A 12,454-nucleotide genomic window follows, 5' to 3' on the forward strand; every position below is an offset into this window, starting at 1 on the left:
TGATTCAGAAATGCATAATTTTGACATGAAAAAAACATTTCTGATTAAAATATTATAAATACTGGCCCCTCTAAATTCGCTTGCAATCTGATTAAAATATTGTAAATACTGTCCCCTCTAAATTCGCTTTGCAACACGAAGAGCATGACAAAATAAGAATAGAGTCGTCATCTGTCAGAGTATCAGTTACCATTACCACTGCGTCACTACCTCTCTCAAATTTCAACGCTACTCAGAATCTCCAACATGCTAACTACTAACAAACAAACAACGAAGGAGCACCAAGAGAAGAAGAAAAAAAAATATCATACCATCATTTTTTTGCACTTTAATCCTTTTTGCTATTTCTAATCCCTTTGTTTTGGTTGCAATTTGCATTAGCATTTGTGAATGTTGGTAGTTGGATCTCACAACAATGACGTTATTATCTACAATGGAATCAAAGAGAAAAAAAAATATGACATAAAAATACAATTAACTAAATCGGAAAAAACCCTTTTAAAACGTCACCGGGATCGGAGTTGCATTGCACCGCCGCAAAAATCTTTTTCTACAGTTTATAGATCTGCGGCTGCGGTTACATTTTCGATCAACTACGAGCGGCGATTTCAACGGTAGGGATGAGTGCTGATTTCGCGGAATTCCGAGATACGTTTGACGGCGGAGAAGCAGGTAACCTCGCCGAGAAACTAGTGAGATCGTTAACGGATTTATCGTCGTTAGCGTCGTCTTCGAAATTCAACGCGTAACTGAGAGCGTCGTAGTGAAAATCGGCGGAATGACGGCGGCGGTGATGAGTGATCCGGGAGATGAAATTGCTGCACATCTCCTTTAAATGCGGGAAATCCGTTAAGCGAGAGTTGTTTTGATTGTAATTGCGGTTGTGAGTTCGAAGCGAGGAGCTTCGAACGATTCTCGGTTTCACACGGTGGTGAGAGAAACAGCACGAGAAACAAAGCGATGATTTGATTTTGTATTTGAGAGAATGTGGCGATTCGATGGTGGAATCTTCTTCCGCCATGAATGCGAATTGAAGAAGCTTTTTGGACGAGAAAGATGAAACGAAAGGGAGAGAAAGAGAAAGTGTGTGTTGCAGTAGTAAATAGGTGAATGAAAGGAATGAGAGTGGAAATGACTAAAAAGGGTAGGTGGTTGGTCACGTAAAGGAACTGTCCAGCTAAATTGGGTATTGGGCGGAAAGGGAATCTTATTCTATGGAAGGGTATTTACGTCAATTGGATTGTAATATTTATTCCATTCAGATAAAATAAAGTAACGGCTTGAGTATATGCGTAAACCTAACGTGTATTGATGCTTTATCAATTTTAACTCCAACCTTTTTCTTCTTACTTCTCAGAAGAAAAAAATTGGATTTAGATTCTGTGAAGTCGACTGCATGCAGTTAGTAGATTTGAACCGTCTGATGATCAGACGACTCATATTTTAAGGTCAGATTTTAATTATAAAATCTAATTTTAAAATCTGAACCGTCCGATTTTAATCGGACGGTTTATATGTGGCTGACTGCACTGCAGTCAGTATATTTGTGAATTCACTAAATCCATATTCAAAAAAATCTTCACCTTTTTACTATTTTTCTATATATACTGGTTTTTTCTTTTTGACCAAGCCATTTTATTTTTTCAACTGAATGTTTTTTCATTGCTGTATTTGCTTATTTTTATTTTATAAAATTATTATTAAATGAATGAATTTAATTATTACTCCCTCCGTCCCAAAACTTTAGGGCCCGTTTGGTGCACAGGATAAGAGACAGGATAGGATAACTGTATCATATCCTGCCGCAATCCAGTGTTTAGTGATACAGCAGGATATGATACGTTAATCCTGAAGCTTATTCTATCATGTCTCTCTAGTTATAATTCTTATCCTGAATTTGAGCTGGGTTACCAGCAGGATAGGATAAGAAAAAAAAAACACTGATTTATTTTATAAAATATATTTTAAAATACATAAAATAAAATTAATAAAATATAAATAATAAAATAATTAATTTTTAAATATATATGTGATTTTCTCACCGGGGTAATTTTGTAATTTATATATTCTAAAAAATCAAAATTTTACTAAAATTACAATATTTTAAAGTAAAATGATTATTAAAAAATTGAAAAATAGGAATATTAATTTAAATTTTATAAAAAATTAAATATAATTCTTTTGCAATAGTAGTTTGATTATTTACGTATGAGATATATCATATATTTATTTGACTTATCTAACATGTATATATTATTGAGTTATTTATTTGATCATGATTCATATAAAAAATTAAACTTGATTATTTTCTCATAATTTTTATTTGAAATTATATAAAGTTATTTGATTACCTATTCATATTTTTTATTTATAAAATTAAAAGTATTACAAAATAATTTTAAAAAAATAACAATTGTTTTACAATAGTAATTTTGTCATTATCATTTAAATATGTTATATATCTTATCATATTATTATGAGGTATTAAAAACAAAATATAATAGTTATCATGTTTGTTATCTTGTGTGCACCAAACACAGGATATGATAACTGAGTATAACTGTTATCCTGCTGTTATCATATCCTATCCTTATCCTGTTTTATATCCTATCCTGTCATTATGCTATCATGCGCACCAAACGGGCCCTTAGTCTTTTTAGAGTTTTGCACGGAGATTAAGAAATGATAAGTAAATTCATTTTTATCTTTACTTTATTAAGAAAGAGAAAATATATTTAAGGTTTAACTATACATTTGATCCCTTACGTTTATTTTAAGTTTCAATTTGGTCCCATACGTTTAAAAAATATCAATTTGGTCCCTTACGTTTATTTTAGGTTTCAAGTTAGTCCTTTCCGTCAATTTTGTCACATGTGGCAGTCAATTTGCATACGTGGACTGACACGTGGCACTTTGACACGCTGACACGTGTACTGTTCAAACGGTGTTAGTGACAAAACTAACGGAAATGACTAACTTGAAACCTAAAATAAACGTAAGAGACCAAATTGATACTTTTTAAACGTAAGGGACCAAATTGAAACCTAAAATAAACGTAAGGGACCAAATGTGTAGTTAAACCTATATTTAATTAATGTTTTAACTTTTGTAAGGGTTCAAATGGTAAAGTATCACCAAATATGCATTGATTTCTTAAAAAGACTAAAGTTTTGGGACAAAATTAAAAAGTTAAAAAGACTAAAAATTTGGGACGAAGGAAGTATTTGTTATGGACGGAACTTTTAAGCTGGATCAAGTCCAATGTCACCTTCCGGCCAAATTTCACCTATCCTTTGGTGCTAAAGATGAAGATGTTTTCTCTTCCCCCCCCCCATGAATCTTTTATACCCCCCAATATTCCAATTTTGCCCTTGTAGAAAAATTTGGTTCGCAGAAACCGAATTTTTTCTAGTGCAAATTCAGAGTAAATTTCGGTTTTTAGAAACCGAAATTTGTTTTCAAGGCAAAAAAAAACTTCGGTTTCTACGAACCGAAGTTTTTTCAAGGGCAAAATTGGAAACTCAGGGGGGATAAAAGATTCACGGGGGGTGGGGAGAGAAAACATCAAAGATGAAGCCCTCTTAAAGTCCAACCAAAACAAAGCCCGCGAGTCATTTAGGCTTTCTTGATTTCCAAAGATAAAGACAAGTAGAGAATTGACCTTGACCAGAGCACAAATAGTGCTTTTATTTTTTCATTTATGCTCTCTGACCGCTTTAGAGCATCCACAATGGATATATTCATTTTTTAGTATTTAACTGGACCCCACGTGTACATATCACTCATTTATAATATTTTAATAATAATACCTAATAAGTACTCAATCTCTTCAACTCAACATCTCTTAAAAAGTTCTAATTAGGCCCTACCAATAACACATTTCACCAATAACTATACATCATTATAAATGGAACCCACAAAAACAAAATAGGTACTAATGCTTATTGTAAAACTAGTACCTATTAGGTACTCAAATGAATATTGCTCCAATGGTAGTACCTAATAAGTATCATGAGTACCTAATAGGTACTACACCATTAGAGATGGTTTTAGACTTTCTTGATTTCCAAAGTAGAGACAAGTGGAAAAATCTCTGAGTGTTATGTGGTTGTTGAAATGTACTTAAGCAAGTATTTTCGTTATATCGTATCCACAGAGACTAGTGTGATATCAAACGTTGATTTGCAATTTCCATGATTTTAAGTACGGGTTTTTGTAAGATTTGTTTTGAAAACATAAAAGTGCGATTGGATAAAAGGATTTTTAAACTTTCGGATAATAAAAAGTTGTCGGAACTAGATTCATTATCTTGTTAGCATGTATCAATCAACCTCACTATATATATTTCATTTACCAATCATTATTATCACATATCACACATCGAACGTATCCGTATCCGGATTACGCCGTGAAATCTATTATATCTACCAACGTTCGATGTCTCGAATCATTAATCGACATAATAGCATTAAGATCTGATATTTGACGTGATTACTAAACTCGACATCTATGTCTAAACATTGAAGTTTAATAAGTGATTATCTTTTACTCTTGATTCAAACAATATATGTCTATGTTGTTCAAATCTTTTAGAAATAGACAATTAAAACAAGATAACACTTATAATGATTGATAAAGAAAACACATATATTAAGATTAAATTGACTACATGTTCACAAAATAACTACATCTAATCCCAACAACAAAGGAATTTAGCTAGACATGATAAAAGTAAACTTACAAGAAAAAGGGATGAAGAACATCTCTTGATTTCTCAAGTACAATGATGAATCCACCTTCAAGAACTCTTAAAACTAATGTTACTTGTATTTCTGAACTATTACAAAACTCTATATTTAAGAAAATGGCTTCTGAGCTCTATTTATAGATTTTCAGGACAGTGGAGTTCGCTAAGCGAAATGACGTTCGCTGAGCGAACTAGTTACTTAAGCAAGGGGTTTCTTGACACGTAGCAAAAGGCTTGACTCATCACTTTGTTCGCCGATGCTAGCTATCTCTCGCTAACAGACCCTTCCTCCCGGGTTGTGCTCGCCATCTCTCGCTATCTTTCGCTGAGCGAACGTTTATTTTGCTATCTTGCTCGCTGAATCTCGCTGAAGCTCGCCATGGACCCTTAACCCACTGGTTTAGTTCGCTGTAGCTCGCTATGGCTTCGCTGAGCGAAGGCTTCAAAACCTGCTTTTTCTAGCCATTCCTAACAAAAATGCCTTGGGATCAATTCCTCTTTGATTTAATGTTATATTTACACCAAAAGGGGTTTTAATCAAGATTTCTTCATAAAAATATTGGTAAGTGCTCATAATTATCAAACATTATAACTAAAATTGGGCACTTATCAGTGGTTAGATTGGTTAAATACATGTGTTAAATCCAGGAAAATAACTAAATCTCTGAGTGTTCCATGAGTGATTTTGTTAATATTGCAGATCTGTGTTAAATCTTGGAGAGTTTGATTTTGTTGTTGTTGTTGATGTGGTGCTGGTGATGATGTATTGATAAAAAAAAAAACTGTTGTTGTTGATTGGTTGAAGAATTTCTGAGTTGATGTTGGGTTGCAGGGTTGATGCGCGTTGTGTTTTTAAAAAAAGGACAAAACTTACATGCATTTCCATATATACATTTCTTACTTTTCTACTCACAAAGAGGTGGTTATTTGTGTTTTTTCATTTTGATAAAATAAAAGAAAATTATATTTTAATAAAAAAAACTACCTCTTTGTGAGAGGAAAAGTAAGAAATGCATGTATGGAAATGCACGTAAGTTTTGTTCTTAAAAAAATACCATTGGTTGACATGTGTCATTATATTATTGGTTTGCTCGTTAAAATATGGGTCAATAATTGCCACATCAGCATTTGTTAGAAATAATTAACGGCATGGATCAATTTTAATAACGAAAAAAATATATATGATTTTTTTCACAATGAAATATGTAGGGACTATTCTTAACTATACAGCAAAATGTAGCGACTAAAAATATATTTAACCCTTTTTAATTAATACATTTTTTAGCTTCTTCGAAAAAAAAATTGAATCATATATAAATTTCAACAAATGTGAAAAATTACTCATATAGGGTGCGTTTGATTTGCTAAAAAACAGAGGACTGGACATGACAACTTTTGTTGTACTCTGTTTGATTTGAAATTGGTTATGGGACTGGACAAATTAGGTAACAAGGGACAGAACAAAAACAAGATTTTTTGTCCCTCACCAAACCACGGGACAACTTTTTGTCCACAGTACAACTATAAAAAATACGAAAATACTCATTTTATTTTCGAATATAAAAATATTATCGTCCTATATCTTTCCGGTACAGGTTTGTCCTGTCCTGTATTATCTTGTTTTGTCCTGTACTGTTCTGTCCAGTCCTTGCTGTTTTACGAATCAAACGCACGACGGTCCTCTTTTATTTAAAAGATAAAATAAAACATACATGAGAAGTTAGCTTATACCCACAAGAGCAATTTAACTTGGCTTTTATACTTTGATTAAAAAAAATTAAAGTTTAATCATATTTTTGGTCTTTTATTTTAAAATCAAATATTTTTGTCATCTATTTTGTTTTTTTTTTTTTTTTGCATTTTTGGTCTCCACCCTATTTTTTAACCAACTAGTAGGAAAAATGTCGATGTGGCAGTATCCACGTGGCAAAGAATAAATTCATGTCAGCAAATGTATTATTTTTAATAAAAAATATAAGCATTTTTTTTGCCACGTCTGTTTTCTATTGGCTGGTTAAAAAACGTTGATGTGGATATTTTTTTTTTTGCTATGTGGATATTGTCACATCAATATTTTTTCCTAGCAACCAGTTAAAAAATGTTGATTTGAATGTGGTTCTTTGCCACGTGGATACTGCCACATCAGTGTTTTTCTTGTCAGATTGTTACAAAATTGTGTGGGGATCAAAAGTACAAAAAAAAATCAAAATAATGGTGTAAAAATATTTGATTTTAAAATAGATTACCAAATTGCGGATCTTATAAAATAGAAGATCAAAACTGCAATTATTCGTTCCATTTTATTTGTCGTTTTAGATTTCTGCGCATATATTAATGCACAACTTTGATTACTAATATCTTTAATTATTATTTTTTCTTTAATTATCTTTTATCATTTATAAAAATTATGAAAATCTTATATTTGAAAAATACTCGTCGAGACAAATTAAACATCCTATATACTAATATTTATTTTTATATATTAGTAGAAAATTACCATGAAAGTAAAATTATATTAACGGTGTGCACGATTCCCAAATGACAAATAAAAAGGGAAATAATTTAGAAGTGACACATCAAACACCTACGTGTCCTACTATATTTTGAATGTTTGACTAGTGGGCAGATGATATACCCAAAAGAATAAAAAATGAACCTTCCAAGATGTTGCTACCTTCCTTCCTTCCTTCAACCTTCACGCCTCTCTCTCTCTCTCTCTGTCTCTCATAATTCTCTTCCTCTTCTCACATATTATATACATCATCTCATTTCTACTTATTGTTCTTCATTGATTTGCTTCCATAATCCATCTTAAAAAAATGATGCTTCCAGGAGTTGAGTGCGCAAGAAAGAGACGATTGCATCAAAGCAGAGGAGGAGGCTATGATTCCACAACAATACGTTCATTCTGTTTATATACAAGAAACCTCAAATCCACCACTTCATCACTAGTACCCTCTCTACTGCAGGTTAGTATACCCTCTATCTATTATGAATCAGATACATTAATTTCATGTCATTATTATAAGTGAGTCAGACAATTGGTATATATATTTATGAATCAGATACATTAATTTTTGTTGTCATCTAATTTTCTCTTATGAAAATGACCGGAACCGGAGTTATTATATTTAAATTTAATCATCCATTCCATATATTAATGAGATAAATTATTAATGTTAACAGGAAAGAAGCATGAGGCAAACATATCCAGATGAGAAACTAGGAAGATCAGCAAGAGAAGCCAAAAGGAGATTAGATGAGAAGTTTACAGCAAGTATGAAATCAGAAAATCAATTGAATAATCACAAAACTAAAAGTTTTTTTCGTGGTTTATTTCACCAACTCAGATCTTGAAACAGATCAGAGCGTCTCTGTTTGTTTGGAATTGAAAGAAATTCAGTTTTGTTTTTGTAACATGAATTTCATTCAATAAATAATAATTGAATATAGATCCAATAAAAGCCGTCTACGTTCCTGTCAACAACAAATTAGCTTTAGTTTAATTTTTTATTTATTTTTATAATTATTTTTATGAGTTCTTTAATAAAAGATTTTTGTTGGTACTAAAAAAACTAAGGGTATTGTTGGTATTATTGTTAAGTGTTATTTCAAATGATAGTGAATGGCAAAATGGACCAAACAAAAGCAAGTCCAAACTCCCTCATCCCTTTTATATATTGTTATAGATGCTGAGCCGTTAATATTTTTTTGGATGACAAAAACAATTATTTTGAACACTACATCTTGAGACTTAATAGATACTATATTACTATGCATGATTTTTTGAACTATTTTCAAAATATTTAAGGTGCTAGGAAACTAAAAGTGTGAAATGCCAAATTAAGTTTAGTTTGATTGAATTAATAAATAATTTAATTAATTTATTTATTTTAGAGTTTTCGATTTTTAAGTGAAGTTATATAAATTTTATTTGAGTTATATTATATATGCTTTGACAAAATCTGAATCATATTGAAATAAATACTACTAGTAAATTTATTTATTTTTTGCTAAACAATTTAATCCCGAGATTTTTATCATACTGAGACATGTTAGTCCAAGTTAAAATTGACAGGGACGATTCTCATGAGTATAACTCAACATGTGGATATTATATACCGTGAGTTTATCTTGTTGGTATATATATATACATAGGGGGCTGCTAATTTAGACCCAATTGGGTCTAAATTAGCAAAGTGCACCTTTTCAGTTGGACCAAAATACCCATTCTTTTTAATTAATTAACCAAATTACCATAAATGGACGCGGATCCAGTGTCGCGCGCGTACCGCAGGACCATGGTTACAGGCCGTTGATTTCCATCAGACAGCCAAGATCTGATCTCATCAAGACTGTCTGATCAATCAGACAGCCCAGATCATCCGAATCCATCAGATTCCAGCGCGTGCACCACACTGGATTACACCCTGGAGAGAGAAGAATCTACTTTTTAAAAGCAGGACACGTGTCGCTGTCTGATTGGCTGGGCGTGATTTTTTTCCATTTAATACTTTGAACTCAATTATTTCGTTGTAAATTAATTTTTTATTTTTTTTTTATACCAAAATTCATATTTTTTTTTCTCTACAAATAGAGACTTGGTTCGTTTGATTTGGACACAGAAAAAAAAACCCAATTTTTCACTACCTTAATCTCATTTTTCACTACCTTACATCAACTCACTGAAACCATTCTACCAGGAAAATGGTTTCAGAGTACAAATCTCTGAAACCATTCTACCAGCTAAATGGTTTCAGAAGCAAACACAATTAATAAATTACTCACTGAAACCATTCTACCAGTAAAATAGTTTCAGAGTACAACTATGTGCAACCATTCTACAAGCTAAATGGTTTCAGAAGCAAATAACTAATAATCAACTTACTGAAACCATTCTACCAGCAAAATGGTTTCAGATTACAACTCTCTGAAACCATTGTACCAGATAAATGGTTTCAGAAGCAAACACAATTAATAAATTACTCATTGAAATCATTCTACCAGTAAAATGGTTTCAGAATACAACTATGTGCAACCATTCTACCAGTAAAATGGTTTCAGAAGCAAACATTAGTTTTTAATTACCGTTTCATCTCATTTAATTAACTAAAAATAGTTTCAGGTCTCCAAAAATTTCATAAAATATACCAAAAGTTCCAGAATATTATCTACTATTTTCCTGGTATAATGGTTTCAGTGAGTTGGTTGAGTGGTGCGTGTTAAATTACAACACACAAGTAACGTATTTAGTAGACAAAAAATGAGATTAAGGTAGTGAAAAATTGCATTTTTTTTTCGGTGTCCAAATCAAACGAACCAAGTCTCTATTTGTAGAAAAAAAAATTATGAATTTTGGTATAAAAAATAAAAAAATAAAAAATTAATTGACAACGAAATAATTGAGTTCAAAGTATTAAATGAACAAAAATCACGTCCAGCCAACCATTGTGTGACACGTGTCCTACTTTTAAAAAGCAAATTTTTCTCTCTCCAGGGTGTAATCCAGTGTGGCGCACGCGCTGGAATCTGATGGATCAGGATGATCTGGGCTGTCGGATTGATCAGACAGTCTTGATGAGATCAGATCTTGGCTGTCTGATGGAAATCAACGGTCTGTAACCATGGTCCTTCGGTACGCGCGCGACACTGGATCCGCGTCTATTAATGGGTATTTTGGTTAATTAATTAAAAAGAATGGGTATTTTGGTCCAATTAAAAAGGTGCACCTTGCTAACTTAGACCTAACTAGGGTCTAAGTTAGAAAACCCCATATATATATATATATATGTTAGGTGTAGAGCTGTCAAAATGGGTCGGGCTATTGGGCCGGCCTATTAGGCCTATCGGGCCAGACCTTATCGGGCCAGACTTTAGCGGGCCGGGCCTTATCGGGCCAGACCTTATCGGGCCAGGCTTTTTCATGGGCCGTCATGGGCCGGCCCACGGGCTTCTGGGCCGGCCCCTTAAAAAATTTAAAAAATATTTTAAAAAATTCTATAATTTTTTTATTGTTATATTTTGATCCTATTTTTACGCATAAATTATATATAATCTTTTTTATTAGTTTTGTCGTTTTATTATTTTTTTTAAAACAAATTATCGTTTTATTGTTATTATTTGTGTTTTGTTCCTATCTATAATCTGTTTTATTCATATTTCTAAGCATATCATGTTTTTATTGTATTTATCTTATATTCTTTCTATATTTTTTTGTTGTGAAATTACAATGAAGGATATAAAACTTGGAATATAGTTAAAACTACTAAGGATAAATTAGTAACTTTGGTAGTAATTAATTTGATTATATTAGAAGTAGATATAAAATACTGAGATACGAGGTGGAAATCAATACCTATGTATAAAGAGGATACAAAAAAATTTGGTGTGAACTTTTCATAATAACAACAATACCCTTAATTTTTTTTTTGGGCAGCAAAAAACTTTTATTAACAAACTCACCATAACATAAGACGCGTCTTTTTTTTTAGCTGTAAAAATCTTTTATTAACAAACTCACCAAAACATAAGGCAAAATAGAAAATGTGGATCACACAAACTGACACTGGCCGCTAATAATAATAATAATAATAATAATAATATGACAAAAAACTTTTTGGATTATGATGAGATTATTTGTTAGAGATTTGTTTGTTTGTTTGATGAGGATAAAGAGGATGATATTATTGTTTGGGAGATTATGTGAGAAAATATAGGGATATTTAGATATAAAATAAATTTAGTACTAGAATCTGTTTTTTTTTTCAAAAAAAAAAACTGAAAATTAGTGGGCCGGTCCATCGGGCCATATAGGCTTTTACTTATTGGGCCGGGCTAGGCGGGCTGGGCCACGAAGTTAACGGGCCAGGCCGGGCCAGGCCCTTTATATGAACGGGCCCCCTCGGGCCGGGTCGGGCTGGACCGGGCCGACCCCTTTGACAGCTCTAGTTAGGTGCGAACTCTGAACATTACAAAAACATATAAGAGTTTTTTGGAGAAAAAAATGTAAAGAAATTGGGGATTTGTTGTTGGAGAGCAAACTTGAGCAATGGGTTGTTGTTTATGAACTTTTGAAGCTATTTTGCAAGTCATTAGATATAAGAGTTTTTTGGAGAAAAAAATGTAAAGAAATTGGGGATTTGTTGTTGGAGAGCAAACCTTAGCAATGGATTGTTGTTTATGAACTTTTGAAGCTATTTTGCAAGTCATTAGATATAAGAGTTTTTTGGAGAAAAAAATGTAAAGAAAATGGGGATTTGTTGTTGGAGAGCAAACCTAAGCAATGGTTTGTTGTTTATGAACTTTTGATGCTATTTTGCAAGTCATTAGATATAAGAGTTTTTTGGAGAAAAAAATGTAAAGAAATTGGGGATTTGTTGTTGGAGAGCAAACCTGAGCAATGGTTTGTTGTTTATGAACTTTTGAAGCTATTTTGCAAGTCATTAGAAGAAGGTTGAGAAGTTCCATAAAATTCTAATTTTTTAAATCAAAAGGAAGAAGACAAGTCATAAGATGAAAGAATGTCTCGCCGGTCTGGCCGAGCCCTTGTGTCCATCCATACAAAGAACTTATTCACTTGCAAGTATTGCTTAACAAGTTAAGAACTTATTCATGTGCAAGTATTGCTTAACAAGTCAATTTGTCATATGTATAATAATTAATGGTTTTTGCAAAATTGGACGGAAATGATCTTCGTGAGTAACAATC

The 12,454-nt window shown here is 32.2% G+C and overlaps 2 protein-coding genes across 2 annotated transcripts; one reads left to right on the forward strand and one right to left on the reverse strand.

Annotated features, from left to right (window-relative positions):
• Positions 1-589: 589 nt before the first annotated feature.
• LOC123922690 lies at positions 590-1,021 on the reverse strand. The gene has a single exon (XM_045975389.1). It carries the CDS (start codon positions 1,019-1,021, stop codon positions 590-592), a length of 432 nt encoding a protein of 143 aa, XP_045831345.1.
• Positions 1,022-7,446: 6,425 nt separating this feature from the next.
• On the forward strand, positions 7,447-8,199 carry LOC123923190. Its single transcript, XM_045975861.1, has 2 exons — positions 7,447-7,716; positions 7,934-8,199. The coding sequence occupies exons 1-2, from the start codon at positions 7,567-7,569 to the stop codon at positions 8,102-8,104; spliced, it is 321 nt and encodes a 106-aa protein (XP_045831817.1). The 5' UTR covers positions 7,447-7,566; the 3' UTR covers positions 8,105-8,199.
• Positions 8,200-12,454: the final 4,255 nt, after the last annotated feature.

Source organism: Trifolium pratense, linkage group LG4 (assembly GCF_020283565.1).
Source record: "Trifolium pratense cultivar HEN17-A07 linkage group LG4, ARS_RC_1.1, whole genome shotgun sequence".
Classification (NCBI taxonomy): domain Eukaryota; kingdom Viridiplantae; phylum Streptophyta; class Magnoliopsida; order Fabales; family Fabaceae; genus Trifolium; species Trifolium pratense.

What these genes read in the sequence shown, in the direction of transcription:
- LOC123922690 (XM_045975389.1), bottom strand. Translation starts at nt 1,021, where the DNA reads ATGGCGGAAGAAGATTCCACCATCGAATCGCCACATTCTCTCAAATAC.
- LOC123923190 (XM_045975861.1), top strand. Translation starts at nt 7,567, where the DNA reads ATGATGCTTCCAGGAGTTGAGTGCGCAAGAAAGAGACGATTGCATCAA. An exon ending in TAGTACCCTCTCTACTGCAG is followed by an intron (nt 7,717 to 7,933) that starts GTTAGTATACCC and finishes TAATGTTAACAG; the next exon opens with GAAAGAAGCATGAGGCAAAC.